Below are 27,695 nucleotides of genomic sequence, written 5' to 3' on the forward strand. Positions count from 1 at the left end.
GTGTCTTTACCCCTGTCATAGAACACATGACTATTGTGTGACTGCCATCTTCTTTGTTTAATGGCATCAAAGATCAGGTAAGAACTGGCTGACTTCGTATTTCACTTTGATGGCACTAAAGAAAGACCCACATTTCTAGTTGCTTTGGAAAAAGACATTTTCTGATGACTCCCAATCTTCTCTGTCACCAGGTCCTGGTGGGCTTTACTAGCAGTGTTACTAGCTAGAGTTGCCTGAACAATTCGAATTGAGGGTCCAATATGTTTGGAACCAGGGGTGGGATTCAAATTTTTTAACAACCGGTTCTGTGGGCGTGGCTTGGTGGTCATGTGACTGAGTGGACTTGGCTTGGTGGTCATGTCATTGGCTGGGCGTGGCCAACTCAATATCACTCACATCGAGGCACGCATCTCCTCGCCTGGCCTCTCATGACTGTGGGGATGCTGCAACAGTCATAAGTGTGAAAAATGGTCATAAGTCACTTTTTTCAGTGCCATTGTAACTTTGAATGGTCATTCCACACAAGCAAAGTACCAGCAAAGGAAGGGGAAAAACCTCCAGAGACAGGAAGTCTAGTCCTGCCAAGAATGTAATAAGAGTTAATGGAGAGGCAGTTTCTATAAGCAACACCAGAATGTTTCCTTCCTGCCTTCCTTACAGGATTAGGCCAGTAATTTCTTCTAACAACTGGTTCTCCGAACTGCTTAGAATGATAACAACCGGTTCTAGCGAATAGGTGCGAACTGGTAGAATCCCACCCCTGTCTGGAACCCTGAACAGAAGGGTGAAGTTCAGGGGGTTCCCAAGTACAGTTGCCCTGAAACAATGAATTCTCCTCTCCCAAATAAAGAATAAATGGGGAAAATATGGTCAATGATTAGGGAAGAGCTGGAGGATTCTTAGGGGTATCTTATCCATTAAGGTTTGCTAACATTACAGGTGAAGAAACATAATGAAGTTCTCACTTCTTTCCCTCCAGAAAGAACTTCCTGCACTATGAAAAAAAGATGCAAGGTAGGAACATACAATCATTATAAATAGAAGACCCTGTTGTGTAAAGCCCCCTATGCAATTCCACGAAGGAGGCAGGAGGATTGCATAATTAATCATCCTTCTGAAATATGCAAAGTGATTGTTTTTTACATCCATTTTTTTGTTTCATTAAGCATTCAACTGTCTTGATTCTTCCATCGTTCTGCATTATTTCTAGGTTTATTTTCACCATCATGCCTTGCATCTGATTGATGCAAGATCTTTTTAAAAACCTGTTGAAAGTGCTGGGTTAGAAGGAAGCAGGATGCTTGGAAAATAAATGATTTCTGATAAGTTGCTTCTGCTAATAGGAGCATGTAGCCTGTTTGTTTTTCTTCTGGAGAGTTTTGCCCCATGCTTATTAAAGAGGAATGTCTGGTCCTTCATCTCTTTGGGACAAAGTTATACTTCCACCTTAGAACAGGGGTCTCCAACCTTGGCAACTTTAAGACTTGTGAACGAGGTTAACGAAGATGCACCCCAACATGAGTCCGCATTGCTGGAAGTGTAGGAAAAAAGAAGGAACCTTTTTCCATATGTGGTGGTCTTGTGCAGAAACCCAAAAGTATTGGAAGAAAATCAAAACTTGGTTGGAAGAAATTACAAAAGAGCAGATCGAATACAAACCAGAGTCCTTCCTATTAGGGATTTTTGATAAGCAAATCTCCAAAAAAGCTAAATATATAACAATACATATCTTAACAGCGGCCAGATTAGCCTTCGCTCAACACTGGAAACAACATCAAATTCCATCAGAAGAAATGATTATTGAAAAAATCTCAAAATGCGCAGAAATGGATAAATTGACTTTGGCGCTAAAAAACAAAGACACTTCACTATACTATGATAGCTGGAATTGTTGGTATAATTGGATTGACCAAAGATAAATTATATATCATAAGGCATAAGAGAAAAGTATTAACTCATAATAACGAGGTAGAGATATAAGTAAAGAACAGGTGTGGTTACATGACACAAGTTAATGTTATGAAAACAAAAGAAGATCTTGCAAACTGTAAAAATAAGAATGCTTTTAACCTTGCAACCTCCCTTTCTTTCTTTCTTCCTTCTTTCTTTTTCTTTCTTTTCCCAAAATTCTTTCCCTCTCTTCCTCTCCTCTTTCCTTTTCTGTCCTTTTTTTTGTTTATTTGTGTATGTATTGTGATTGGTTTTAATTGTAAAAATTAATAAACTATATTTTTTTAAAAAAAGACTTGTGAACTTCAACTCCCAGAGTTCCTCAGCCAGCAAAGTCCACAAGTCTTAAAGGTTGCCAAGGTTGGAGAGCCCTGCTTAGAAGACATCTTCTCTATAAATGCTCAGAAGCCTTCCCTCCAACTTCCAACTTCTTTCCCCTGTAGTATTTTACTTCTTTCATATTACATATTCATGAAGCTTGAGATAATAGCAGATGTCTTGTTTTTGCCTCACAAAGAGCTTTGAAAGCCTCCTGGGATCCTAGGAAACTAAATTTAGAACTACAAGTATCATCTAGAGAAGAGGCACACACAGATCATCTTTCTCGCACTTCCCCTAGCAGGACGAGGCTTTCCAGATAAGAGTACAACTGTTCCTACCCCAAATAATGAAGCTCTGAGTAAGATAGCTCTCTCGTACGCGTGCTCTCTCTCTCTCTCTCTCAGGTAATCGTGAGTAATAATTAGAGAGGCCTCAGGGATATAGCTAATTATTGGTGGTATTTATTAAGTTTTCATTAAACAAATGTCATGATGAGCCAATCGTTTGCCCCAAGAGCCAAGGAGCTCTTTTGTTCCTCAAATATTGGTTTAGAGACAATTATTCTGGGGGGAAAAATGCAAAATGATTATTACTCTTGAAACCTACATCCTAATTTCAGAGTCTGGAGAGAGAAAATGGTGCAGACAAGAAAAAAAAAGATAGAAACTCACAAAATCTGCTCGTTTTTGCTTCTGCCTATCAATTATCCACATACGATCTTGCATACAATTGCAGAGTGAAACTTTTTTTTAAAAAAAAAACCAGGTTCAAAATAAGGAAGCATAATTTCTTCAAAGCTAATTGTAGCTGCTTTTCAAAATGACTTTTCCTTTGTTCCATATTCCAGTTATTATCAAACTTCTCGGAGGAATGTAATTAAGACATGTTTTGAAAAGAAAAGTACAGTCTATACCGATCTTTTAATTCAGACTGCAACATCTTGAACACTCGTGGTGGGTGAAGGAATAAACTCCTCTGATAGCAAAGAAATGTATTTTCAAATATATGGGCATAGAATCAAGCTGTAATCTTCTAAAGAAGCAGAGGTACATCTTATACGTAACATTGACTCCCCTTCAAGATATCCCTAGGGAATGAAATCTAAAGAGACTGTAAAAAATGCGTAAAATAAGGCCAACAAAAGGAGATAGGTTGCAAAAATGGGGACGAACAGAACAAGATTACTGGAGTTCCATGCACAAAAAATGTACAGAGGTTTAAGTGTGAATATTTTTTCATCAGATTTTTTCATTTTCAAAACCCCTGATGCATGTGCATGTTACAAACTGAAATAGAAGCAGCAGCATTAAAAGTGAATATTAGTGTCTGTACCACTGAATGTAAATGAAGGTGGTATTTGGGAGTGGGGATCAGAGTACATATATTCCCCCCCAAAATGATAAAAGATTTTTAAAACCTGTAAAAGAGATTCAGATGTTTATCTCACAATGTATCAAACACAAAAGATTTCCAGTTCAGCTATTGAGGTTATCAGCGTTGTGGAAACTAGCACCCAAAGGCTTGGTTGGAGCCCTGTACAGGTCGATCCCAATTTTTATTGCTAAAGTGAAATGATTTGTCAAGTGAATGTTGCCCCATTTTATGATCTTTTATGCCACAATTGTTAAATGAATCACAGTAGTTGTTAATAACCCAGTTGTTAAGTGAATCTGGCTTCCCCCACTGACTTTGCTTGTAAGGAGGTCACAAAAGGGGACCACAGGACCCTGAGACACTGCAACTGTCATAAATGAGTCAGCTGCCAAGCGGCCGAATTTTGACCATGTGGCCATGGTGATACTGCAATGGTTGTTAAGTGTGAAAAATGGTCATAAGTGCACGCTGTAACTTTGAATTGTCACTAAATGGACTGTTGCAAGTCGAGCACTACCTGTATATGATGCTGTTGATGAGACAATGTTATGATAGCCTGGTGTCATGAATATGAGCCCTAACCAAGTTTTTCTTTTATATTGTACCCTATGACTATTATTAAGTGTTGTACCTAATGATTCTTGATTCTTGACGAATGTCTCTTTTCTATTTTGTACACTGAAAGCATGTGCACCAAGACAAATTCCTTGTGTGTCCAATCACACTTGGCCAATGAAGAATTCTATTCTGTTCTGTTCTATTCTTTATTCCAATATTCTATTCTATTCTATATTCCAATATTCTATTCTATTCTATTCTATTCTATTCTATTCTATTCTATTCTATTTCTATTCTATATTGGCAAGGATCAACTTATTTAAGATTCACTAAAAAGAAAATGCCCATTACATCAAAAGATCTTTCCGCATGAAAACAGGGTCAGTTTATTGATCCGCTGATGAGCACCAAGATTGCATGCAGCTTTAAACTGTATGGTTTATTTAATAAACTTGGCAGGATGTTTCTAGCAGACCAGTGGGACTTCGCCTTACGCCTGTTTGAATATGGGACTGTTGATGGAACTGGTGAGTCTGATTACTGTGGTCCTTTATCAGGCTCACTTGATGCTACCTCCTTCCCAGCTTCTTTGTCTGTCTCTCCAGGTTCCTTCCCTTCTTCATCTTCTCCTTCTGGGCCTTTCACTTCTTTTCTTGCTTTGTATCCTCGGAAAATGGACTGGATTTTTATAGCAGCTTGTTCTTCCGATAAGGTCCCTTCAATATCCACCACCGGTTGTTCTTCTTCCTTCTTTACAATTTAAAAGAAAATCAAGTTTACAATTCTCACCTTTGCATTTTGCCCACCGTGTTTCAAAAAGGGGTATACAGAGGGAAGGAAGAAAGGAAGGGAAAACAATTAAGCTACAATAAATGTAAATCAAGTTTGTACATATCAGCATACTTTAGAAGACTGATGCTGAAGTTAGGTGGGAAATATGATGCATCTTGCTTTTTTTTAAAAAAAATTTTTTTAATAAACTTTATTAAATACAAAAAGTTAAAATATACAAATATACAAACTCAAAAGACAAAGATTCATACAAACGTCACAATAATCTCTGTGCTAAAACTAATTAAACTTTCCTTTAATACATTTGACAGTGAGTTAAATATTTCCTAGATTATATTATGTAGCAGTTATTTCTTGTTTCCTATAGGTTCTCTGTTTTTTATATTCTATCAAACATAATGTTCTGTTATTAATGTTTATTGTTGGATTATATTTGTTTATTTTTACTGATAAATTCCTTCTATTGGTTAAGTAAAGAATGAGGGAATCTAGAACTAACATTATCAATTCCTATCTGTTGTTGTATGTGTCATAATCTGTTTCATAAATTTGTTTTCCCCCCTTGATTCCCCTTTTCGGGGTTTTTACGTTCCAGCCAATCGTACCACTTATTCCAGATCGAGTAAAATTCCACCTCCTCTTTTCCTTTTAATTTTAATGTGAGAATATATCACCAATACAATTTATTATTCAAAAAGTCTGTGAATGTGCAGAAATGGAAAAACTCGCATCTTGCTTTTGTTCGGTTTTAAAATATATATTCTCCCCACTCACTCTCCCTCCACCCCCCCAAAAAATCAGTAGGCCTATAAACTCTGCAAATACCACTTGGACAATTTTTGCTCAGTTTTCAAGGAAAGTTTTATCTGGCATAAATGCCCAAATTAATGCTTAGATAAGACCAATGGTTTATCCAACAACAAAATTATCCCATTTGAAAAAAGGAAAATACCAATATAAAGATTCCTAGAGTATACTGGTCAAATGAACTGGTATCTGTTTTGTCCATTCACTGTCATGGAAGCTCCCTGCTGCAAGCTGAGCTGCATTACTTGTCTGGATAGCCAACAAAATTTCTTAGTGTTGTTTGGGGTGAAAAACGGGAAGAGGGAGCAGTATTTACATTGCCTGCACTGCTACAGCAAGGCTAATATAAATCATAAAAGATAATATAAACCGTACAACTAAATAAAAGTACAGGCTGCAATTTCACACTATCTATGTGTTTAGTTTTATTTATACAGAATGAGTGCAAAGGGTAAAACAGACAAAGTTAAAATAGTTTTAAGTTGTGATAACTTCACTGGGTCAATTTAGCAGTGCTTAAGGCTACTAAAATATGCACAGGATTTTGCAATGTGCCTTGATAGTTGAAACTGGTGGGATTTAAAAAACAATTTAAACTCCGAGTGGGCACCTCTATTCTTTGTTCGTACATATCTTTACTGGAAATTCATACAAAAAGGTGTTGCATTTTTAGCTATATGTTTTCTTTATTAAATCTAAGTTTAGAGTATGAGTAACTTAGAAGAGGCAATTTAAGTCTTCAGGGAATATGTGGGCATTTTTTTTATAATAAACAGTTTTGGAGATAATTTACTAATTTCAATGAGATAAATTCTTTCAATTATTTAACTTCAAATGGAAAAAATGCGAATGGCCTTCATCGTTCTGACCCTTGTTGGATCCCATATAAAATTAATGTTGGCCCCTATGATAGTGGACAACCTCACTGCAACTTTTTAGGCATGCCAAAGTCAGCAACTATTATCCACAACAGAGGTTAGTTTAGAAAAGGTATGCAATTAATATCTGGAAAAATTACTTACTGGTTTTTCAGTAGTTTCTTCTTTCTTTTCCCTTTTCACTCCATCTCCTGGTGGTGCAAGTTCCTGAAAAAGCAGGAGGGTAGTATTGATGCACGAGAGACTATTGGTACAGATGATTCCCCACCCCCACTGAATGTTGATGCAAGCAAAACCCTAAAGACAAATAATTGGAGTAGTAACTGAACACATGGTGACGAAATTGCTAAATGTATACCAAGCTCTCGTTAGGTTCCATATAGAATCCATTGAAATGATGATGTAAAATGATGTTTATCGTAAGCCACTTCATAAGGAAATAAGTGATTCCAATCCTTTTTATGGGTATAGGTAAGCATGATGGGAGATTTTAATGCTATAGCAGTCATAGGATAAAGCTAGTGAATCTGAATTTGAATTAGTAGGGGAAATTTTAGATTCCCACTCATCATTTTTCTAAATAAGCTTTTCACAAATCATTTTTGTATGAATTAGTTATTGTAAGCTGCCCAGAGTTGTATGACAGCGAGATGAGCAGCAAATAAACTTAATAAATAATCCATATTCCTTTGAAAATGTCAATGATCCTAATTAACCTCATGGCTATTATTTTTAATCAGGATTTTAATCTCCTATATTTTGTTTAGTTTCATTCAAAGGCCTGCGTGTCAAAGGGGTGGGGAATTGTTCATTATATAATACCGGTAAAACTTACATTGAAAGCACGGTTATTGTAGAATCGATCCTCTAGTTTTGCTCCCCATTCAGTTGGATCATATCCGGTTTCTGAAAAGACAAGAGGTTTTTTTTGAAAAAATAAATACTGACTTCTCTTTAAAAAATAAAAGCTTCCTGGTCAAATGATGCTTAATCAAATTGGGAATCATAATGACACTGACATTCCTTTAAGAACAGTTGTGATTTCTTAACTGAAAAAAGGTAAACACGCACATGTAGCTCAGTTATGTGTAATAAAGAGGAAAAAACAGAGCCTAGGACAATTGGCCCTGGCCATCTCTCTGTGGCCAACACATCACCTGACAATTCAAGACAGAATAACTCAAGAGAGCGCACAATTGAATTTCTAGGACTCCAAGCTCTGGCTCACCCCAGCCTCAAGGACTTTTAATTTGAAAAGGTTCAAACCTAAAGCAAGACAAGGTCTGCTGAAAATCACTTTTTCCACTGTTGAATAGTCCCACAGGGAGTTAGCCATGGCAAGATGACTGTGGCAAGTCAGCCAAGACCAGTCGGCCATGGAGAGTTGTCTCATTCCAAGGAAAACATAGGTCAAAATTAAAACACCCCCCCCCCCCAAAAAAAATTAAATGCTTGAATGAGTGATATATATATTGTAAAAAAGATAACCCAAACCTACCAATCTGAGCATAACAAAAAGAAGGCACTGAGCTTTTGAGAATAGCCCCATTCAGAACCTACATAGTGGCTAAACTGAATGGTGCAAAAACATTCCTGAAAAAGAAAAATGCCAAAAATGGACACCTAAATGAGTAAATAATGGTTTCTTGCAAACCAGATGAAGTCCAAAAATGCAAATGTACATTAAAAACCTTAATATAGTCAATTGAAACTTACTTTCTCTTTGAATAAGGAGAGATTCAAAATACTTGGCTGCAAAAGTTGGTATATCATCAGGCTGGTTTCTTAAGACTTCCCTGGCGAGCCCTTCAAGCAGATTGGCAAATCCTGGAGGAATGCGTTGACTGGTGTTTGAGAACGGAATAGCCATTGTTTCTGAAAAACTATCTTTTATACCTAGAGTGCAATTTACAATTAGTGAGACTTATAATCTAAATAAGACATTTAAATGTTGGATAAAAAAGTTAAGGTAAAGGTTTCCCCTGTCCAGATGTGTCTGACTCTAGGGGGCGTTGCTCACCTCTGTTTCTAAGCTGAGGGAGCCAGCATTGTCCGAAAATGCTATATATGAGCCCAATCCACCTAACAATGTGGTGTAGTGGCAAAAATATGAGGAGGGAGGAGTATTATGTATCTTTGCCACCTTGAGTTACTAAAGGCAGAATAAAAAAATGAATAAATAAATCTGGATGTCAAGCTCACGCCATTTAATCTTTTTTTTTAAATTACTGCAAAGTATCTGATTGTAACAACATTTTAAACAAGGAATTGCTTTGTTCTGAATCAGACTACTCGTCCACTTATCTCTATATCACCCAGTCCAATTTGAAACATAATTAAATTCAGGAATATAGAGAATTCACTAAGTTTTTAAAAAAAAATTGATTCTCACGTAGAGATAAACATGTGTACTTGCTATTGCACACCTGTTCAAGTTTAAGTTTTACAGTTGGGGTGTCCATCCAACCTTGGCAATTTGAAGACTTGTGGACTTCAACTCCCAGAATTCTCTATGGGGGAAATGGCTGGCTGGGGAATTCTGGGAGTTGAAATCCACAGGTATTCAAGTCACTATGATTGGACATCCCTACTTTACAGTATTTTACTTTGCCCTTCTTAGCAACATTTACTATTGAACAGGCGCACCAGATTTCCTGTGAAAAACGTGGCACTTACAAAGCAGGGCTACAAAACAGGAGGCTGCTTAAGACACAGAAGCAAGAAGCCCTTGCCCAGAATTCCCGGCCATGCTTGCTGGGAACGATGGGGGCTGTATTCCTGTACCTCTAAAAGTCGGGGAAGGGAGCAATAATGGAAGCCTCTTCCTCACGGGGCAAAATGCAGGCAGCCTTCGACTTATGACCACAATTGAACCCAACATTTCTGTTGCTAAGGGAGACCTTTGTGAAGTGAGTTTCGCCCCATTTTACCACCTTCCTTGCTACAGTTGTTAAGCGAATCACTGCAGTTGTTAAGTTATTAATGTGAGTGTCAAATGAATCTTCCCCACTGACTTTGCAAAGGGATCACATGACCCACCGTCATAAGTATGAGACAGTTGCTAAGAGCCTGGATGTTGACCATATGACCATAGAGATGCTACAACGGTAGTAAGTGTGAAAAATGGTCATAAGTCACTTTTGTCAGTGCCGCTGTAACTTCGGTCACTAAACGAACTGTTGTAAGTCGAGGGCTACCTGTACTCTGCCCATGCTCAAAGGCGCTCTTGTTCTGATGCAGCTAGGTTCCTGGCCTGCCTGCGCGTCTCCCTTCCCAGCTATCAACACGGGGGGAGGCGCTGAGAGCCTTCACGCCGCCGCCCCGTCCTCTTCAGCTCCCCGGCCCGTCAGGAGGGTCCTTCCCAAGCCTCCTTTTACCCTTTTACTCCTTTGCCCGCAAGGAGAGAGGCCAGCGTCCTTCCCGTTGCTTTAGCAACTCCAATTAAGACGGCAAGCGGGAAGAGCCAATAGAGCGGGAAATCGCGCAGTTGGCTTCTCGGGTCGGCCCATCTCGCTTGCTGATTGGCTGCAAGCTCCGCCCTTCAACGACCAAACCTCCTTCTTTGAAGGCCGCCTCCAACTAAAATCTCGTCCCGCCCCGGCGCCTCAAGCGCGGTTGGCTTCTCCTTGGTCGGCCCACTCCGCCTGCCGATTGGCTGCGAGCTCCGCCTTTCAGCGACCAAACCTTTTTTCCCCTCCTCCTCCTCCTCCTCCTCCTCCCTCTTTGAAGCCCGCCTCCAACTAAAATCTCGTCCCGCCCCGGCGCCTCAAGCGCGGTTGGCTTCTCCTTGGTCGGCCCACTCCGCCTGCCGATTGGCTGCGAGCTCCGCCTTTCAGCGACCAAACCTTTCCCCAGCCCCCCCTTGAACCCGCCCCCAATTAAAATCTGGCCTCGCCTCACCGCGTTCTCGGTTCTGGTTTTGGGGCGCCGGTGAAGGAGGCGGTGGCGTGGCCGAGGTTTTAAAGTCCAAGCGGGGAGCCTGCGCTCCTAGTACGTCTTCTCAGGGCCCATGGAGTTGGGACTCTGCGGGCAGGGCGGGCCTGAGGCCGCGCTTTAGACGGGCCCCGGGGCGGTGGCGTCACAGAGGAGGCCTCGGTGACGTCACACACCGGGCCTCTTGGCAACCTGGCGGGGTCCGATGGCAGGGACGCCGCCCGGGTTCAGCTGCTGGGGCAGGTCTTCCATCCCCCCCGTGGCTTTGCAGATGGGGTAGGCTGCGAGGGCGGGGGGTGGGCCCCCCGAGGGCCACGCATTATGGACTTCGTTAATACTTGCAATATGGTTTTTGCAGTACAATCGCCAACTTGGGTTTTCTTGTATTTTCAAATTTGCCCTTTTCAAAATGTGTAGCTCGTGGTTGTTGTTTTTTTGCCCCGCCTAAAACCTTAAACTTCAAGAAAAGCCTCCCTTTTAGAAACCAGGAGTGGCAAGAGAGAGTATTTTGTAGGTAACAAGTTTCATTTTCAGCTGTTCTGAGCCTCCATGAACCAAAAAAGAAAAGCAAGTATTGAGGCTCAGCAATGGGAAGTGTTGAGAATGTACCTTTACCTATATCCATTCCGACATTTTTCTTTGCAAGTGTTTCTTTTGCTTTTATCCAGAGTGCAATGCTCCTTTCGATCTCAATTGCTCACATGCGGTTTAATTCTTAGGATATAACTAGACAGAGGACTTCCCTATCCAATCAAAAACCCTTTATGTAATGTTATAAAAAGAGAAGATGTGATTTTTCCCCTTTGTTCTCTCTCTCTTGTGAAATCAATAAGAGAATCCTTTTTAGTTGAAATGTTTCAAATAAATCGCAAATCAATGTTTCTGGAGGGGGCCACCATGTTGCAGAAGGAGATATTAGAATCCAGACCCGAGGCTGGATTCACCCATCAAGGCACCACAGCATATCCTTGCATGCTGTGGGAATCCCTTTTTCATTTCTCTATTAAGCTGCTGGGTGGATTAAGCTGCTTGAGGCTCTTTTTTATATAAAAAAATATTTTATATGAAAATTAAAATACAAACTCTAAAGGAAAAAAAGTGTTTTTTCCTCTGCTGTTTGTATTTTTATTTTTTGAATAGTTCCAGCAACACACGGTTTGTCATTATGTATGAACCTATCATATGACCAAAATTTCTATTGCTAATGTGTGTCATTATAAACCCAACATTGCAGATAATAGTGTACTTTCCTGGCCAAAAATGAATGGTCTTTCTCACCATCCTAAGCACCAGCATAAAAATAATCTGCTATGGCTTTTGCCTGGGATGTATTTTTTGCTTCCCAATCTATCCAGCACTCCTGGTGTGTCCTGGTGGTTCCCAAATGAGTTTGCACACATGCGCTCCCTTGAAAGGCTTAGCCGAGCTTTCAGAATACTATACAAACCATTCTTTGGTAGTAAAAAGGGTAAAGCTTTCCAGAGGGGTGTCAAGGTAAAGTTGCAAAGAAGAAATGGGGCAGGAGGCAAAGGCTGGCTGGTTTACACATGAAAGCATTGAGTGGTTTATGTGGATTGTATGCAACTTGATTACCAAGGCTGAGTGAACCTTTTTAATTGCCCCTCAATTTACTAAGCCCAAATTCTGGATTTGTAGAGTTAGAAGTGCCAATAATGTAACACTGAGATAAATTGGAATCCAGAAGAATTTCTCAGGAGATACTGGGAAACATTCAGCTGTTTTGCCATCCTTACAGCCTTTTTTTTTCTTTCTGTTTTTTTTTTTTTTTTTTTGCTTCAGAGGTATTTTTCTTCAAATTCAGGAAGCACATTTTCAGAAGAGCCCTGTAGGTCAGATTTAGGACATAGCCTTTTCTATCTTAGCCTAACGCTTGAAATTGTCTGGAGCATTATTAAGGATTGATGTCTTCATGGTGGTGACAAGATTTTGCCATACCTATAAACAGCTATGTTACTTTCCCCCTACCAGCCCTATGTTACTTCCTGGCTTGGATCAGCCCAGTGTGAGGTCACAAGGAGATTGATGTCTTTAAGATACAGACTGCTGACATTCTCTGCTCCCAGAATTGCATCCTCTGACTTTCTGACTTCATGTTATCAAAAAAGACGATGGAGGCTTCCTTGCTATTCATGTTGCTCTTGGCTTGCACAGCAGGTGAGTGAGAAGAGGCAGTTCCTGCCGCTATGTGTGAATGACCACTACTGGCCAGGCAAACACAATCCGGAGAAAACAGTACCTGTTGAAAAGACAATAGCAGCATTTAGCTGGTAGGAATTTGTTTCCCTTCCATGATGCTAAGCTTCCACCAGAGCAGAGGTGGTATTCAGCAGGTTCTGACCAGTTCTGGAGAACCAGTAGCGGAAGTTTTGAGTAGTTCAGAGAACTGGCCAATCCCACCTCTGGCTGGCCCCGCTCCCATCTATTCTCTGCCTCCAGAGTCCCAGCTGATTGTCTGTCTTTGGTTGCCCTGCACAGAAGAAGGGAGCTGGAAAGCAGGTTAGAGGGGTGGGGAGGGAATGGAGATTTTGCAGTATCTTTCCCTTGCCACGCCCACAAAGCCAGGCCACGCCCACAGAACTAGTAGTAAAAAAAATTGAATCCCACTTCTGCACCAGATGCTTTTTATATTGTACAGGCTAAGCTTCCTTGAGCAAAATCCTGAACACAGTTTGGTTTAGCGTTTGGTGAGGATAAATCAGATAATTAGCTCATCTCAAGTGGGGGAATGACGTTAAACATATTTACAAAGAAAGTCCCTTGAGTTTGGTGCCCCAACAGAATTTACTCCTGGGTATATTCAGGATTGCATCTTTTAAGAGTTTTGTCAACAGTTGCTTAGGTTTGTTGCACCTTTGATAAAGGGTTTATTAAATTTTCTTACAAGTTTCTCATAGACTTTTCCAATTTTCAACTTTACATTGTATCCTGAAAAGCAGCATGCAATTGTTCCTACTACTCAACAGTACAAGGAAACACTACTTGCTTGCCATCCTGTCTTAGTTCAGCTTCTGTTTCTTATATTGCATGTCTACTGTGGCCTATATTCTGTAGCTTCTGCAAATGTTATAGTAGAGTATGAAACAAACTCATTTAAATACTAAACTGATTCTTGCTAACAGAGGTTCAAATGACAGGAGAAATATAATGGCTGTTGGATTAATTTAAATGTTTACCTTCCAATATTTATTAATCTATATTTCTAATAGCCCTCTTAAAAAGTAGCCAAGGTAGCCCAAATAAAATATAAGAGGACCGATTCCTTCAGTCATTCAGTGTTAGGGATGCTATATATGTATATATCTTTGTATTGGTGACTTTTAAGTAAATAAGCATAGGGTTGCCATGGCTGTAAGAGAAGGAGGGTTTTTTAATTTTTTTTATGGCTTTGCTCATACAATATGCTGAGCCAAGTTATTTAAAGACTTAACAGCTGGGTTTGTACAAGATGCTAGACTAGACTAAAATGAGGTGTTTGTGTTCAGGACATTATTAAAAACCTAGGCATGTTACATGTTAGTTAATTGAGCAATCACATTAAGCTATATTTGCTTAGGCATTGTGATAGGAGTACACAGGAACTGTATTTGATTAAACTGGGTTCAGTATATTGAATGAAGACAATGCGCTATTTAAATCCATACAAATAATGCCAAGAAGGCAAAGTGGCCTCTGTTTTTCTCCTGCAGTGGGGAGGGAATCAGGGACAGGCTGTAGATTCAGTCTCCCCCTTACTCACAAAGTGACACATGGCAGAAATGGTCTTTTCTCAGAGAATTGGGCTAAAAAAACTGTTCACACATAAAGATACACATATTTTTATGTCACACTTTCCTAAAAACTAGTGCTATAACAGTGGAATTCCAAAGATCATACCGGATAGGGAAATCGGAGATTGTATGAATGTATGTATGGTGGGGACAGCAGCAGAAAATGGCTCCAATTGAAAAAAAAATAGGAAAAACATGATCATGTGAAAGAGAACAACAATGAAAATGGTTGTGTAATCTTGAAATGTTTTTTTAATGCATCTGAGATGTATTCTTTCTTTCTCAGTAATATGCTTCCTTGACAACCTCTAATGAATTGTCAGCTATTTTTGCTGTTCAGAAATGTCTTAAGAATTGAATGGTTGTACCCCAGCACAAGCGTTACTGGAGTATTTTTGAGAAGCTGAAGCTGTAAACCTAATTGTTGTGCCCTTTTGTTTGCCTCAGGTGCTAAGTTTCACTTTGCTTCCTATTATGCTGATCACATGGTGCTCCAGAAGGAACCATCTCATGCTATCATATGGGGCTTTGGAGATCCTGGTTCTAAGGTGATGCTGACACTCTCCCAGAATCATAGCATTGTGACCAAAATGGTACAGATTGAAGGTAACCCATAATATTAACAATATGTACATACCTTCCTTGTCCCAATGCTCATGCATAGAATGTAGAGTAATAGAGTTAGAAGTGATCTTGGAGATCTAGTCCAACCTCCTGCCTGTAGCAGGAGACAAATGCTGGACAAATAGCTGTCTGGTCTCTTAAAGCTCTCCAGTGGTGGAGCACCCACAACTTCCAGGTAAGCTGTTCCACTGATTAATTATTCTCATGGTCAGGAAATTTCTCCTTAGATCTTGGTTGGATCACTTTAATGATCCTCCATCTGCTACTTCGTGTCCTGCCCTCAGTGCTTTGGAGAATAGGTCAATCCCCTTTTCTGTGACCCTCAATTACTGGAAGACTGCTCTCATAGCATTCCTAGTCGGGCGGACTGAGGTGGGGGTGGTAGGGGTCCGGGGGGTGGGGGGCCCCTCCCGGCCCCCTCTGGGGTGGCAACTGGGGGGGGGAGGGTTGTCGCTAAAACCGAGTGCCCGGGGGGGGGGGGGGGGGGGGGGGGGGGGGGGGGGGGGGGGGGGCCCCCCCCTCCTGGGGGGGGGGGGGGGGGGGGGGGGGGGGGGGGTTTTTGGTGGGGGGGGGGGGGGGGGGGGGGGGGGGGGGGGGGGGGGGGGGTTGAAGAGTGGGGGTTTGGGGGGGGGGGGGGGGGGGGGGTGGGGGGGGGGGGGGGGGGGTGGGGTGGGGGGTTGGGGGGGATGGGGTTTTTTTTTTTGTTTTGGTATGAGGGGGGGGGGGGGGGGGGGGGGGGGTTGGTGGGGGGGGGGTGGTGGGTTGGGGGGTGTTTTTTTTTTTTGGGGGTTTTTGGGGTTGTTGTAAGGAGGATTTGGGTGTGGGAAAATAAAAAAAATGTTTTTAAAAAAAATAGAAGAAGATTGTTAAAAAAAAATTTCTAGGGGGGGGGGGGGGGGGGGGGGGGGGGGGGGGGGGGGGGGGGGAGGGGAGGGGGGGGGGGGGGGGGGGGGGGGGGGTGTGGGGTATTTGTTTTTTAAAAATTTGGGGGGTGTTAGAAGGGGGGGGGGGGGGGGGGGGGGGGGGGGGGGGGGGGGGGGGGGGGGGGGGGGGGGGGGGGGGGGGGGGGGGGGGGGGGGGGGGGGGGGGGGGGGGGGGGGGGGGGGGGGGGGGGGGGGGGGGGGTTGGTGTCTTCTTTTCATTAGACTAGACATACCTGGTTCCCTTAGTTGGGAATGTTAGTTGCCAAAATGAGGCTTCCAGCTAGGATCATCTTGGACTTGATTCCATTCCTCTATGGGAGGCTGTATATTTCCTTCTTACATTTACATCAGGTTTAACTGCTGCTCTGTGCAGGAATCCAAATAAAGTTACGATTGTGGCACCTGAGTGAAGAGAACTGCTCTACCAAATGTTCAGCAGGATGCCAGGGAGAAAAAATATGGCAATAAATTGTCAGTTTCTTACAAGAAAGTTGAACTTTGGTTATAATACAATAAAGAAACTGTCAGAGGTTTGGTCGATTTTAGGAAAGATACTGATCTCTAGTTGTACTGCTCAAAACCAAAACCACAAGGGACTGGCATGGGAGTACCCCTTGACCCATCACTATGGATGAACTGATGGTGACAGGAAAACTGCCCTTTGCCAGCTTCATTGTGTTTTCCAGCTGTATTTCTTCCTTAAGATAGCCAGCCATGTCCCAGCGAAGGCTCCAGTCTGCTTTTAAAACAGTCTAGTATAAAATGCTTCTGTTTAACAATCCACTTTGTCCTTCATTTCTGTTTGTTGCCATTTGTACCAGGCTTGTTTTAAAGAATTGGCATTGCCCTTTCAATACTCTGAATCAGTGTTTCTCAAATTTGACAACCTTAAGATGTGTGGATTTCAACTCCCAGAATGCCCAAGCCAGTCAGGCTGCTCGAAATCAAACATCAGAAATTTGAGATCCTTCAAATGTTTCGTTGGACAACCTACAGCAGTCTCAGTCAGCCAGGGCTTTATTAATGGTTGCTGGAAGATATTGTAGGAAGCATCTGGAGAGCCAGGTTCCCATCAGGATTCTAAATTTCTTAGAAAATGTTCCCTAATCGCCTGGTTTCAGCCTTAGCAGTTCTGTTCTTTGCTTTTCACGTCTCCGTGAATTGGCAGGTGCAAATGAGTGGCTCATCGCAATGATGAAATCATAATTGTAGGACACCTTCCTGGCACAGATCTTCTTTGCATGTTCCTCATCATCTCTAATGACGTTTTCTGCCCAATTTTACGGTAAACATCCATCTATAACAGGGGTCCCCAAACTTGGCAACTCCTGGCTGGAGAATTCTGGGAGTTGAAGTCCACAAGTCTTAAAGTTGCCAAATTTGAAGACCTGATCTATAAGAAAATAAAATTGATATTAATACATTCATTACTTTTGAATAGTTTCATGTTGATATGAAGCCTGGGATATAATTTGTTTTTTCTTCTATCAATATTATCAGAAAACTGTGAGACTTGGAAAATTATGCTGGATCCTGTGGCCCAAGGAGGCCCTTATACTATAGAAGTACACCAGTACATCAAGGAAGAAGTCTCCAATTTGTCATTAAAAGATATCTACTTTGGAGATGTTTGGATTTGCAGTGGACAGAGTAACATGGAGATGACCGTTTCACAGGTGAACCACATTCCTATAAATTCCAGGTATGGTTTAAGGATCATGCAAGAGAGGGATCAAATGATAAAGCATTCTGAGAACTGATATCGAGCCTTATGGAGACACAGGATGAGAATTACTTTTGTTAAAAGGATATTTTAGGCTTATTCTTATGATAAACTATTCTGTGTTACTTAGGCTCTCAACCTAAAATCCAGATTGTGATTCATACATTCTGCCTTAACCATGATCTATTCTATACTAATTGATTGTTTTTGGTTTACTTGCTGTAACCTGTAACTCTGTGGCAGTGGTGGAATTAAAAAAAAATTACTACCGGTTCTGTGGGCATACCTTGGTGGGCATGGCAGGGGAAAGATATTGTAAAACCTCCAGTCAGAGATGGGATTTGCCAGTTCTGCGAACTACTCAAAATTTCTGCTACCGGTTTTCCAAAACTGGTCAGAACCTGCTGAACACCACCTCTGCTCTGTGGGTTATAGAAAACTAGATTGAAAACGATCTTACAAGTTCTAATTTCCAATACAAATGAAGCAGATTTAGGAGTAGGTGCTTCATTTTCTTTTTTCATTCACCAAGGGCATGTAGGAACATCTTTTAAAAAAAAACAAAGGGGAGGATTATACAGGTGATCCTTAGTTAACAATCCTAATTGGGACTGGTGATTCCAGTGCTGGTCATTAAGCAAAACATCACGTGACGATGGTGACTTATAACAGCAGTTCCAGGTATTCCAGTTTGGTTGCAAAATGAGACATCATATGACAACCTCCTACCAGCTTCCCCGTTTACATTGCTTATCAGAAGCTGGCTGGTCACAAATGGTGATCACATGATCACAGTCACTTTTTTTATTGCCATCATAACTTTGGTCACTAAACAAACAGTTGTTAAGTGAGAACTAACAATACATAGTAGCTTATGACTGCAAGCATACCTATGCCTAGTTTAGTTTCTTTTTAAATAAGGAAATGTTGAGACATTTATGTGCTAGAATATCAACACGGCAGGAGAGAAACCAGCAGATCACAGCTGATCCTGGCTTGCTCTGTTGCTTACAAGTGTGAATGTACTTTATAATACATTTGTGTTTAATTGAAATTTCAGTGGAATCTTCTCTGCTTCCTAGATATTCAATGCTAGCAAGGAGATGGAAGATGCATCCAAGTATCCCCTTGTGCGGATATTTTCCACTGCCCTTATTCAGTCAGAAGTGGAACTTCAAGACCTTGGAGGTGTCAACTTGCAGTGGTCCATTCCAACGGCCAGTAAGAGCCTGACTTAAGTCAAACTCCTAGCAAGAAATCAGCAGCATCAATAAGATATTTTTCATGTTATGGTTGATTGGTGGGCTAAGAACTGGCCACTTTAGTTGGATAACGGCAGCTTGGCCAGCACAACATATTTGGAGGAATAGCAAGTATTGGAAGGCTAAATGGTGTGAGGATTAGGCTCAATTATTTGAATGGGTCCTTCATACTTGATTTTTTTACAATGCATATTTTCTAATAAAGATAATAGTTGTATTATTTCTGAAGCCTCAAAATGTTTTAAACTTTCAGAAAAATATTCCTTTACACAGGAAACCTGGGCCACGGAGACTTCAGCTACTTTTCTGCAGTATGTTGGCTGTTTGGCCAGTATTTGTTCGAGAAACTCAAGTACCCCATAGGGCTGATAGATACCTCCTGGGGAGGGACCCCAATTGAGGCCTGGTCCTCCAAGAAGGCCTTGAATGAATGTGGTCTGTTAGACTATATTGAAAGGTAAGAAAAACTGACTCGTGTAACTGTTTTTTTAAATTAATCTGAGACTTTCCATCCTTGAAAATGGGTTTGCATATTGGCTGAGCTATGGCTTTATTTCACTGTGATTTATCTCCAATTGGCCAAGGTTCTGTTCACATGCTCTGCTATAAACCTTGCTTTGCAAACCATCCTGGCTATGTTTGCACATTGCATTAAGCTAAAAATCACCATTTATAGCTTAATTCTCGGAAAGAATTGTATGACACTACAATCTCCTAACGTCTTTTCTCTGTGTAACTATGACATCTGCCTATTCTAGTAGTTTATTGCTTCATTCAGGATGAGTCCAATGAAATAGAAAATCAACTTGGGTGCAGTGAAAATATGCAATCATCCATTTCAATCCATACCAGTTAAAAGGGGCCAGTTTTCCTCACAACGAATTAGAGGAGTACATGAAAGGAACCCATAATTTAATTATGTCTCTCGTTCCTCCAACCCTACAATCTTTGAGTGCTACCATTCAGTGTGTGTGTGATTATGTGCCCTCCTTATGTTGCAAATGAGCTACTGCACTTTTATGTGTATGGCAAGAGTTAAAAGGGCTACGTTCCAGAAAAACATCAGTTGGAAAAAGCTATTTTACTAAGAAAAGCTTCTCTTTTTTTGCCATAATGAACTAGGTCTGATCCTTGATGACATTAGTGGTCAAAAATTCAGGTGCCTGTTTTGGATGTTTTTCATGAAACAGAAAAAAATGAAATTATGAAATTGATGATTAGAAAAATACTAGATAATGGAAAAAATGAAAGTCTGTGTTGTAACCTTACAGTAAGAGGTTAATTCCAGGTTATAATTGTATCTGTTGTAACAGGCATTTGAAAGACATTTGCATTTCTTTTCTTTTTTTTTTCTTTTTCTTTTTGCACTTTTGGCTTTGCATTTTCTTTCAGTTCTTTTATTTCTATTTCTAATATTAGTTCTTATCTTTTTAGTTTAAAAACTGTAATAAAGTTATTTGTAAAAGTAATTCAGTCATTGTGACTACCAAGCTGGTTGTTGTTTTTTTACAAAGAAAGCTCCTGATCCTTCAGGTTCTACCTGGTGAGAACTCCTTACTCATTATTTTTCTTGCTGTCTTACAGAAGTCCACCCTTGTACCTCGATGCTGGTCCCCGAGAAGTATCCGTGCTGTGGAATGCAATGATTCACCCTTTCATCAACATGACCATCCAAGGAGTTATATGGTATCAAGGTATGTTTAAGTACCAGTGCAAGATTGGACTGGACTGATGCTGCCTTTGGTAATGTATTGGACCTTGGTTTACTGCAGGGGAAGCCAACACTCTTATGAACACTGATATGTACAATTGCACCTTCCCTGCACTCATTGATGATTGGCGAAAAGCTTTTCATGAAGGATCCGATGGTCAAACCAACAAGCAGTTTCCCTTTGGCTTTGTTCAGGTAAGTATACGATGGAAATGCACTCCTGGACAGGTTATTTGGTTATTAAGGTTATTAAATTTTGATGTCATCTTTTTCAAGATGAAGAATCTTCCTAAATAAGATGTCCCGCAAACTTTTGCTATGAATGTTTTATGGTAGGTTGTCACCATAAAAATGCAAGGGGCATGTGCAGAAAAGTGGTATTTTGGTAAATCAGTCAGATCTAGCCTTAGACTTCTGTTCCTAATTATTTCTGAAATCCTTAATCAATGATAAGTACTGGCTCATATTTCCAGATGCATGCGTTCCTCTTCCAAATGTCAGCTAGACTCGCACTTTGCTCTAAGTTGTAGTCAATTTTAACCATAGATTATTGAAAAAGTCAGAGGACTGGTTCAGATGACCAAGCACGTGACTGGATTTACACATATAGTCAGCCAAAACTAAACAGATTATGACTGATTGTGATGCATGATCCATACATACTGTTTCAGACCACAGACCTCAGCCCCTGTCTTTTTCAGCCATAGAGAACAATGCATCTGTACCTGTTAAGCAGCAATCTTAACCATTAGGCCTCTAATAATGCATGTAGTTTTATGAAGCCACTGCTTTGTCATTCCCCAGTTTGTTGTTTTCCAGATGTGTTGGTTTTTAATTCTCATAATTCTTTAGACAGCATCCCATTTTCCTGACTATAATTCTTATTCCTGAGAACTATAAGAGTTGATCCACTTCATTTGAAAGATACCATGTTGAGGATGGCTGCCTAATATTGAAACAATGAAATCATACAAAAGGTTTGATTTTCCCACTTGCTGCTCTTACTGTGCAGAAACCCAAGGATTTTGGGGCCAAGAAGGATCGTTTGGACTGTTTCCATTCTCAGATTATGTATGTTTCTGCAATCGTAACTGAGTGAATGATGGTTATTAAGGGTAAAGATCAAATCTTCCATAGCTGCTCTGTTCGTGATTTGTATCCGGGACTTTCAGTTTAAGAAGGAACTGACTAGAATGACAGATAAGTTTTGAAATCCATGGCTACCTTTTCTTGATGATTCCCATTCTTTACCCACTTTTAGTTATGTACAGATCAGCATGTGCAGATAAGCGGCAAATTTCCACGTATTCGGTGGCATCAAACTGCAGACTACGGCTATGCCCCTAATAAGAGAATGTCCAATACTTTCATGGCTGTTACCATAGATCTTGGTGATAATGAATCTCCTTATGGCAGGTACATTTTAAAATTGCTTGAGATCTGTCCTCTAATCTTCTGGAAGTTTTCTTCTCCCATTAAAAAAATGCTTCTGTTTTCTTTTGAAGACTGATACTGCCTTGTGGTCATATCAGTCTTGGTAGAGGGAGTCAAAGATTACAGCATCATAAGGAGAGGGAGAAACAAGCAGGTGGAATATGTGAGGAAACAAATGATGTGTATGTGGGAGGAGAAAAAAGTAGATGGGAAAACAGGAGACTGTGACATTGATTTGGAGGGTAAACCAAAGCTGGTTGAAAGAAGGATGGGTAGCATTCATGTCTCTTGATCAGAAGCACAGCTGAGACTGGAAGAGCAGGCTGTCTAGTACAGGGGTGACAACTTTTAAGACTTGTGGACTTCAACTCTCCCATTTTTTTCCTGGCCATCATGGCTGGTTGGGGAATTCTGGCAATTGAAGTCCACAAGTCTTAAAATAGCCAACGTTGGAGACCCCTAATCTAATAAATAGTACTAATTGCCAGTTCCCCCAAAAAGTGACTGTTACCTTATTCTAATAAAAGTGCTAAATGCTCTTGGGCCATCTGAAGGATTTAACAGATTTTTTGGGAGGACAATCTATTGTGGACTAAAGTTGTTATTCTCTGATGAAATGGGAAAAAGGAATTGCACTGTAGTTTAATAATGTCTGAAGCCTGAGATTGACTCTCAACAATGAGAGCCAGAATCAAGAAGAGAGGGAGAGGGAGGAGGAGAGAGAGAGAGAGAGAGAATGCAGATTGTAAACAGAAAAGGACAATAAAAGAACGACATGAGAGAGGCTCTAGAAGCATTTGGCTGGCATTTATTAAATTTGTATGCCATCTATCTCTCTATCAAGCAGCTTTGATATCCATATTCAGATTTCTTGTTCTTCATGAAATGACACCTTTACTTCCAGCTTTCATTTGCAATATCGAAAGCTGCCAGCTGGAGAGCCTTTTAAAATATGAGCATGGAACAAAAAGAGAGTCTTTGTTCCAATTGAGCCCTCTCATCCCTTTTCTTTGTCCTTCAGCATCCACCCCCGAGATAAGCGGACTGTGGCCTATCGGTTGCATCTTGGAGCATTGGCAGTAGCTTATGGGGAGAAAAGTATAATCTTCCAGGGTCCCTATCCTCGGAAAGTGGAAGTGAATGAAACCCATAGGCTTCTTAATATCACCTTTGAGGAATGTGTTCAATTGCGTCACATGGACAACAAGACGTTTGAGGTAAAAGATGGGGAAGAGGTGTTGACTTGGGATTACAGCAGTTAGTGTCCAATACATCTAGTTAGCTACCTGGATGCAGGAGGATTCTCTATGCCTTGAATTATAGCCCGCTGGCCATTTATTTAAATGTAGCTGCTAAGCCTATCTATGTATGTGTTCAGCATATGTGGCCTTGTTAAAAGTTAGAGAAAGAAAAGATGGGGCTAGAGCAGTGTTTCTTAACCTCAGAACTTTAAAAAGCACGGACTTCAACACCTAGAATACCCCGGCCAGCATATGTGGCAGGGATATTCTGGGAGTTGAAGTTCACAAATCTTAAAAGAGTTGCTGAGGTTAAGAAACATTGGGCAAGAGGAAGGGAGAAACAACACCAGAAAGACAGGTTGTGAGAGGGAATTTCCTCCCAAATTCTGAAAGTGTTGTCTATTATCTTCTGTTGTGTAGGAAGCAACATGCTAAACAATTACCTACTTGTCATCCTGTTAAGTGGCATTCAGCTATGGCAAGCTTTAATGAATTATAATAATACATTGTCCTGCACATGTTCCCCTAATCCTTAACGTAGAAGGTCACTGCTGTATCTTTTGTGAGATTAATAGAAACTTCAAGATTAAAAGGATGAGGTTTAGACTGGGGGAAATGACACAGGTAGAGGTAGTAACTAAGGACTAAAATGTTTGTTCCTTAGTCTTCCTCACAAAATAATGCCAAGCCCTCAGCAGTTGTTGCTTTGAAAGATGCTGAATCTGCCATTGAAGCAATCTCTCTCTCATGCCTTTTTGCAGGTGTGTTGCTTGAATCAGGGAACATGCAGTTGGAAACCTGCCTCCATTGTGTCGTCCTCTTCCTACTCGGTAATCCTGCAGAACCCAACCTGTTCAGATGGCATAAAGGGCTTGCGCTACGCCTGGTCTGAATGGCCTTGTGAATACAAACAGTGTCCCATTTACAATCTACAGGAATTGCCTGCCCCTCCCTTCATTACATTTTCCCAAAATAACCCTGCATGGATTTTGCTGTGAGTAAGCTGAAAGGAGAAAGAGGAATCAGCAGCTTATTTTGCGGACAAAAACAAGAAGCGTGGAGCACAGCTGCAGCTTACTTTCCTTAAAGTAGTAAACTACTCAGGTTGATGACTGCAGAAAAAAAATTTAAAATGAGCAACCCAGTTACTTGCTTCCCAGAAAGGTCATAGTAGGAAGGGTGGAACAGATGTGGGTGGTTCTTACTCTTGCTGCCTACCTGAGGTGCCATAATAACTGGAATTATTTTGTAAGTACTTTACTAGAAATCAAACCACTTCTAAAACAGTCCCTGGTTACCTGCACACAACCAAGAGAGCCAGGATTCTGAATGACAAGGCATGATGGGTGATCAATAAAAGATTCCTCTGGGAACATTGATTTTCCAGTGCATATTTAAACCTAAGTCCTTCTGAATTTAGCAGGACTAGCTCCCAAGTACAGATACAAGTTGGATGGGCCAATTGTAAGATGCCATACTGGTCCAGCCATTTGCTCTTCTCTTGTCTCCAGAGGATCTGCAGAGGAGTGTTACAAGGAAAGCAGGAAACACTCAACATTTTCCCCCTCCCACTATAATAGGAGTAAGCCTAATACAAGCCACAGCTTTGTGCTAAAAGGAATGGCTGAGCTATGGCATTCCAGATGTTGCTAGATGTCAATTCCTGCCAAGGTGAGTGATGTTGGCAGATGCATTAAAGCGATATCTAGACTGTGTATCTTATCTGCCATGGAGTGAACTATTATTGACCAGATTAAAATCCGGGTTTTGGGTTTCATTGTATTCCAAATCCACATTATGTAGTACTACCACTTGCAGGAAATAATTCTTGCAGCAAAAAAACCCCTTTCAAATAGGAACTGTTACATTAAAAGCACAATGTCGCTTTACAAAAATAAGAACGTAGAAGTATATTTCTTTTTTCAAGCAAACTCCCTGGCTTCAGCCAAAAGCCAGGAAGGTTTTCCCTATGTTGGGTTTGGATCAACTAGATTTCCTCACTTATATATGTATGTTGTATGTTTGTCTTAGAAGAGCAACCTGGCAAACAGGGTTGTGTTAACCAAAGTAGAAAATGGGAAACAATTGTTTTGCAGAGCTGTTCCCTGGATCAGAGTGAAATGGTGGCTGTTGGGTGTACTGTTTAGACCAGAGATCTCCAACTTGGCAACTTTTAAGACTTGTGGACTTCAGCTCCCAGAATTCTCCAGACAGACAGGCAAATCCCTGAGGTTTCCCAGTGTATAAGAAGAAATAATCATGGATTGATCTGTTTTAAATAACAAAGACTTGAGGGCAAGAGAAGAAAGATATTTTATGTGCTAGATTTATTTCAGCTAGAGGATTCCAGATGGTAGAGATTATTTGACTTCGCTCTTGGAAAACTAACTTCTGGCATTGGGTTGTGGAATATAGATGGGTGAATCTATCAGTTTCAGTGTGTTGTGGATTCTTTGTTTCATTGATTTAATGATTTCAAATGTCCCATTTCCATATTAGGTATTTTTTTAAAGCTGGAATCAAAATTGGCATTTTATTTTTAAATCCGTGCAATCATTTTTCAGTTTGAGCTAAAGTGTATATTTCAGTGCAATAATTGGTTTTTTCCTAATAACTGCTGTTTTCACTAATACTGGCATTTTTGTACACTTTCCCCTTTTTATAAATAGATGAGCTTTGCAAAATTCAGAGAAGTTGATACTTCAAAGTAGAAGTAAGTTTCAGCTTGTCTCTTGATCTGACAATGCAGAATTAAGTTTATAATTAAATATGGACCAAGTGACTTCTCCATCCATCCTTACTGTGGAACAGCTGTCACTCCTGGATTGATCTTGTCCCTCATGTAGCAGAGTAAGATTGACCTATGACAAGGGTGGGCTGAATGTAGATGGAGATATACTTCAGATTACCCATAGGAGAGGGGTCTCTGAGGTCCATGATTTAGACGGGTTTCCTAAATTAGGGAGCAAGTAGGAGGTGTGTCTGAGAATTTCAGTTGTGATTCTGAAAAAAAATAATCCCTGGGTGGAATATTCATTTAAAATGTTTTGCAGTGCTGTGCCTATATTTTTGAGCCCTCGTATGGCTCTTTTCTTTGTTTAACAAATTTAAGGGTTGGAATGAAAAAGCACAGTGTTAACATTCCCTATAATTACATGGCTGTTTGAGACAGCCAGGGCAAATACGGCAATTTAACTGCAAATGAAAGGATATGGAGTGTTTGCATGTAATACCCATTCTTTTTTTAAAAAAATCAAGTCATGCTTAATTTAATGGATAGTTATACCCTAGATAAAAATATCCAAAATGAAATCTGCAGACAACAGCAAGATATATGTTTGTCTATAGAATAATTCTTTGAAAATGAATCCGTAAGCGTCTGGCATGCATCTCAAATTAATCCCCAAATTTCTATGCAGAACAACTTCCAAGGAAAAAAAATATTCATCATTTGCATTCATTCATTCAAAAGTATGCAGTTATTCAGCACACACTTATGTGTAAGTTAATATGCAAGGAGTGATGATTTTCTATCTAAAAGCATGGATATTTGCCTAGCAGTTAGAATCACATTACATGGAACATTGTAGTAATTAGCGTGTGTATCTGGGAGTAAACTCCAAACACTGTACAGGTAGTCCTTGACTTACAACAGTTCGTTTAGTGACCGTTCAACATTAACAATGGTACTGAAAAAAGAGACTTAAGACATTTTTCACACTTAACCATTGCAGCTTCCCATGGTCACATGATCAAAATTTAGATGCTTGGCCACTTATATTTAAATAAATAAATAAATAAATAAAGTCAATTGGAGAAGCCAGCTTCACTTAACAAAGGTATTACTTAACAACTGCAGTGATTCACTTAACTGTGGCAAGAAAGGTCATAAAATGAGGCAACATTCATTTAACAACTGTCTCGCTTAGCAACAAAATTTTAAGGCTCAATTGTGATTGCAAGTTGAGGACAATCTGTTATGTATTTAAGAGTAAACTGGAGCAGGGCCTACATTTGATAAAATCTTTACAAATGTACAGAAAGAGCCAGACAAAAATTCTTGGTTTACAATTGCTCTTCTTTCATAGTTCTAGAAATCTATGGGTGTTTAGATTGCTGTGGTTTGCATAGGTAAATATTTTAGATAATGATCCTGTACCATGTAAAAATGAATGAGCTATACTTGCATTTGTTGTGCCAGTTGGTATGGTTGTTGTTGTTGTTGTTGTTGTTGAGGAAATTATCTGAAATAGCAAAGTGGAAGTATGATTTCCACCCATGATTAAAAGTTACAAATTGTCTTTCTGATTTAAGTAGTCTCCATTAAAACAATCCCCTCTTGCCTAGAAGTTTGATTATTTAATAATTCACCCTGG

General features: G+C 40.3%; 2 protein-coding genes across 6 annotated transcripts; one reads left to right on the plus strand and one right to left on the minus strand.

The window, feature by feature from the left end:
- Nucleotides 1-4,563: 4,563 nt before the first annotated feature.
- SPA17 (sperm autoantigenic protein 17) lies at nt 4,564-10,763 on the minus strand. Of its 4 annotated transcripts, none has more exons than XM_026671427.2 (5): nt 10,581-10,763; nt 8,397-8,576; nt 7,516-7,586; nt 6,825-6,887; nt 4,564-4,953 (listed from the first exon to the last, which is right to left on the minus strand). In XM_026671427.2, exons 2-5 carry the CDS (start codon nt 8,548-8,550, stop codon nt 4,741-4,743), a joined length of 501 nt encoding a protein of 166 aa, XP_026527212.1. In that variant the 5' UTR covers nt 8,551-8,576; nt 10,581-10,763; the 3' UTR covers nt 4,564-4,740. The 4 variants fall into 4 exon arrangements, with proteins under 4 accessions (XP_026527212.1, XP_026527214.1, XP_087826133.1 ...); XM_026671429.2 differs by lacking the exon at nt 10,581-10,763 and adding an exon at nt 10,058-10,192; XM_087970007.1 differs by lacking the exon at nt 10,581-10,763 and adding an exon at nt 9,720-10,081.
- Nucleotides 10,553-27,627, plus strand: SIAE (sialic acid acetylesterase). 2 transcript variants are annotated; one of them, XM_026671425.2, is made up of 11 exons: nt 10,553-10,670; nt 12,603-12,788; nt 14,849-15,007; nt 17,449-17,624; nt 18,754-18,892; nt 19,207-19,390; nt 20,518-20,627; nt 20,706-20,839; nt 21,906-22,060; nt 23,100-23,295; nt 24,081-27,627. In XM_026671425.2, exons 2-11 carry the CDS (start codon nt 12,725-12,727, stop codon nt 24,315-24,317), a joined length of 1,554 nt encoding a protein of 517 aa, XP_026527210.1. In that variant the 5' UTR covers nt 10,553-10,670; nt 12,603-12,724; the 3' UTR covers nt 24,318-27,627. The 2 variants fall into 2 exon arrangements, with proteins under 2 accessions (XP_026527210.1, XP_087826127.1); XM_087970001.1 differs by lacking the exon at nt 10,553-10,670 and adding an exon at nt 10,783-10,889.
- The last annotated feature ends 68 nt before the right edge of the window (nt 27,628-27,695 follow it).

The sequence above is a fragment of the Notechis scutatus genome, chromosome 7 (genome assembly GCF_049901735.1).
Source record: "Notechis scutatus isolate UNSWTSFEM ecotype Mainland chromosome 7, rNotScu1.2, whole genome shotgun sequence".
In the NCBI taxonomy this organism is placed as follows: Eukaryota; Metazoa; Chordata; class Lepidosauria; order Squamata; family Elapidae; genus Notechis; species Notechis scutatus.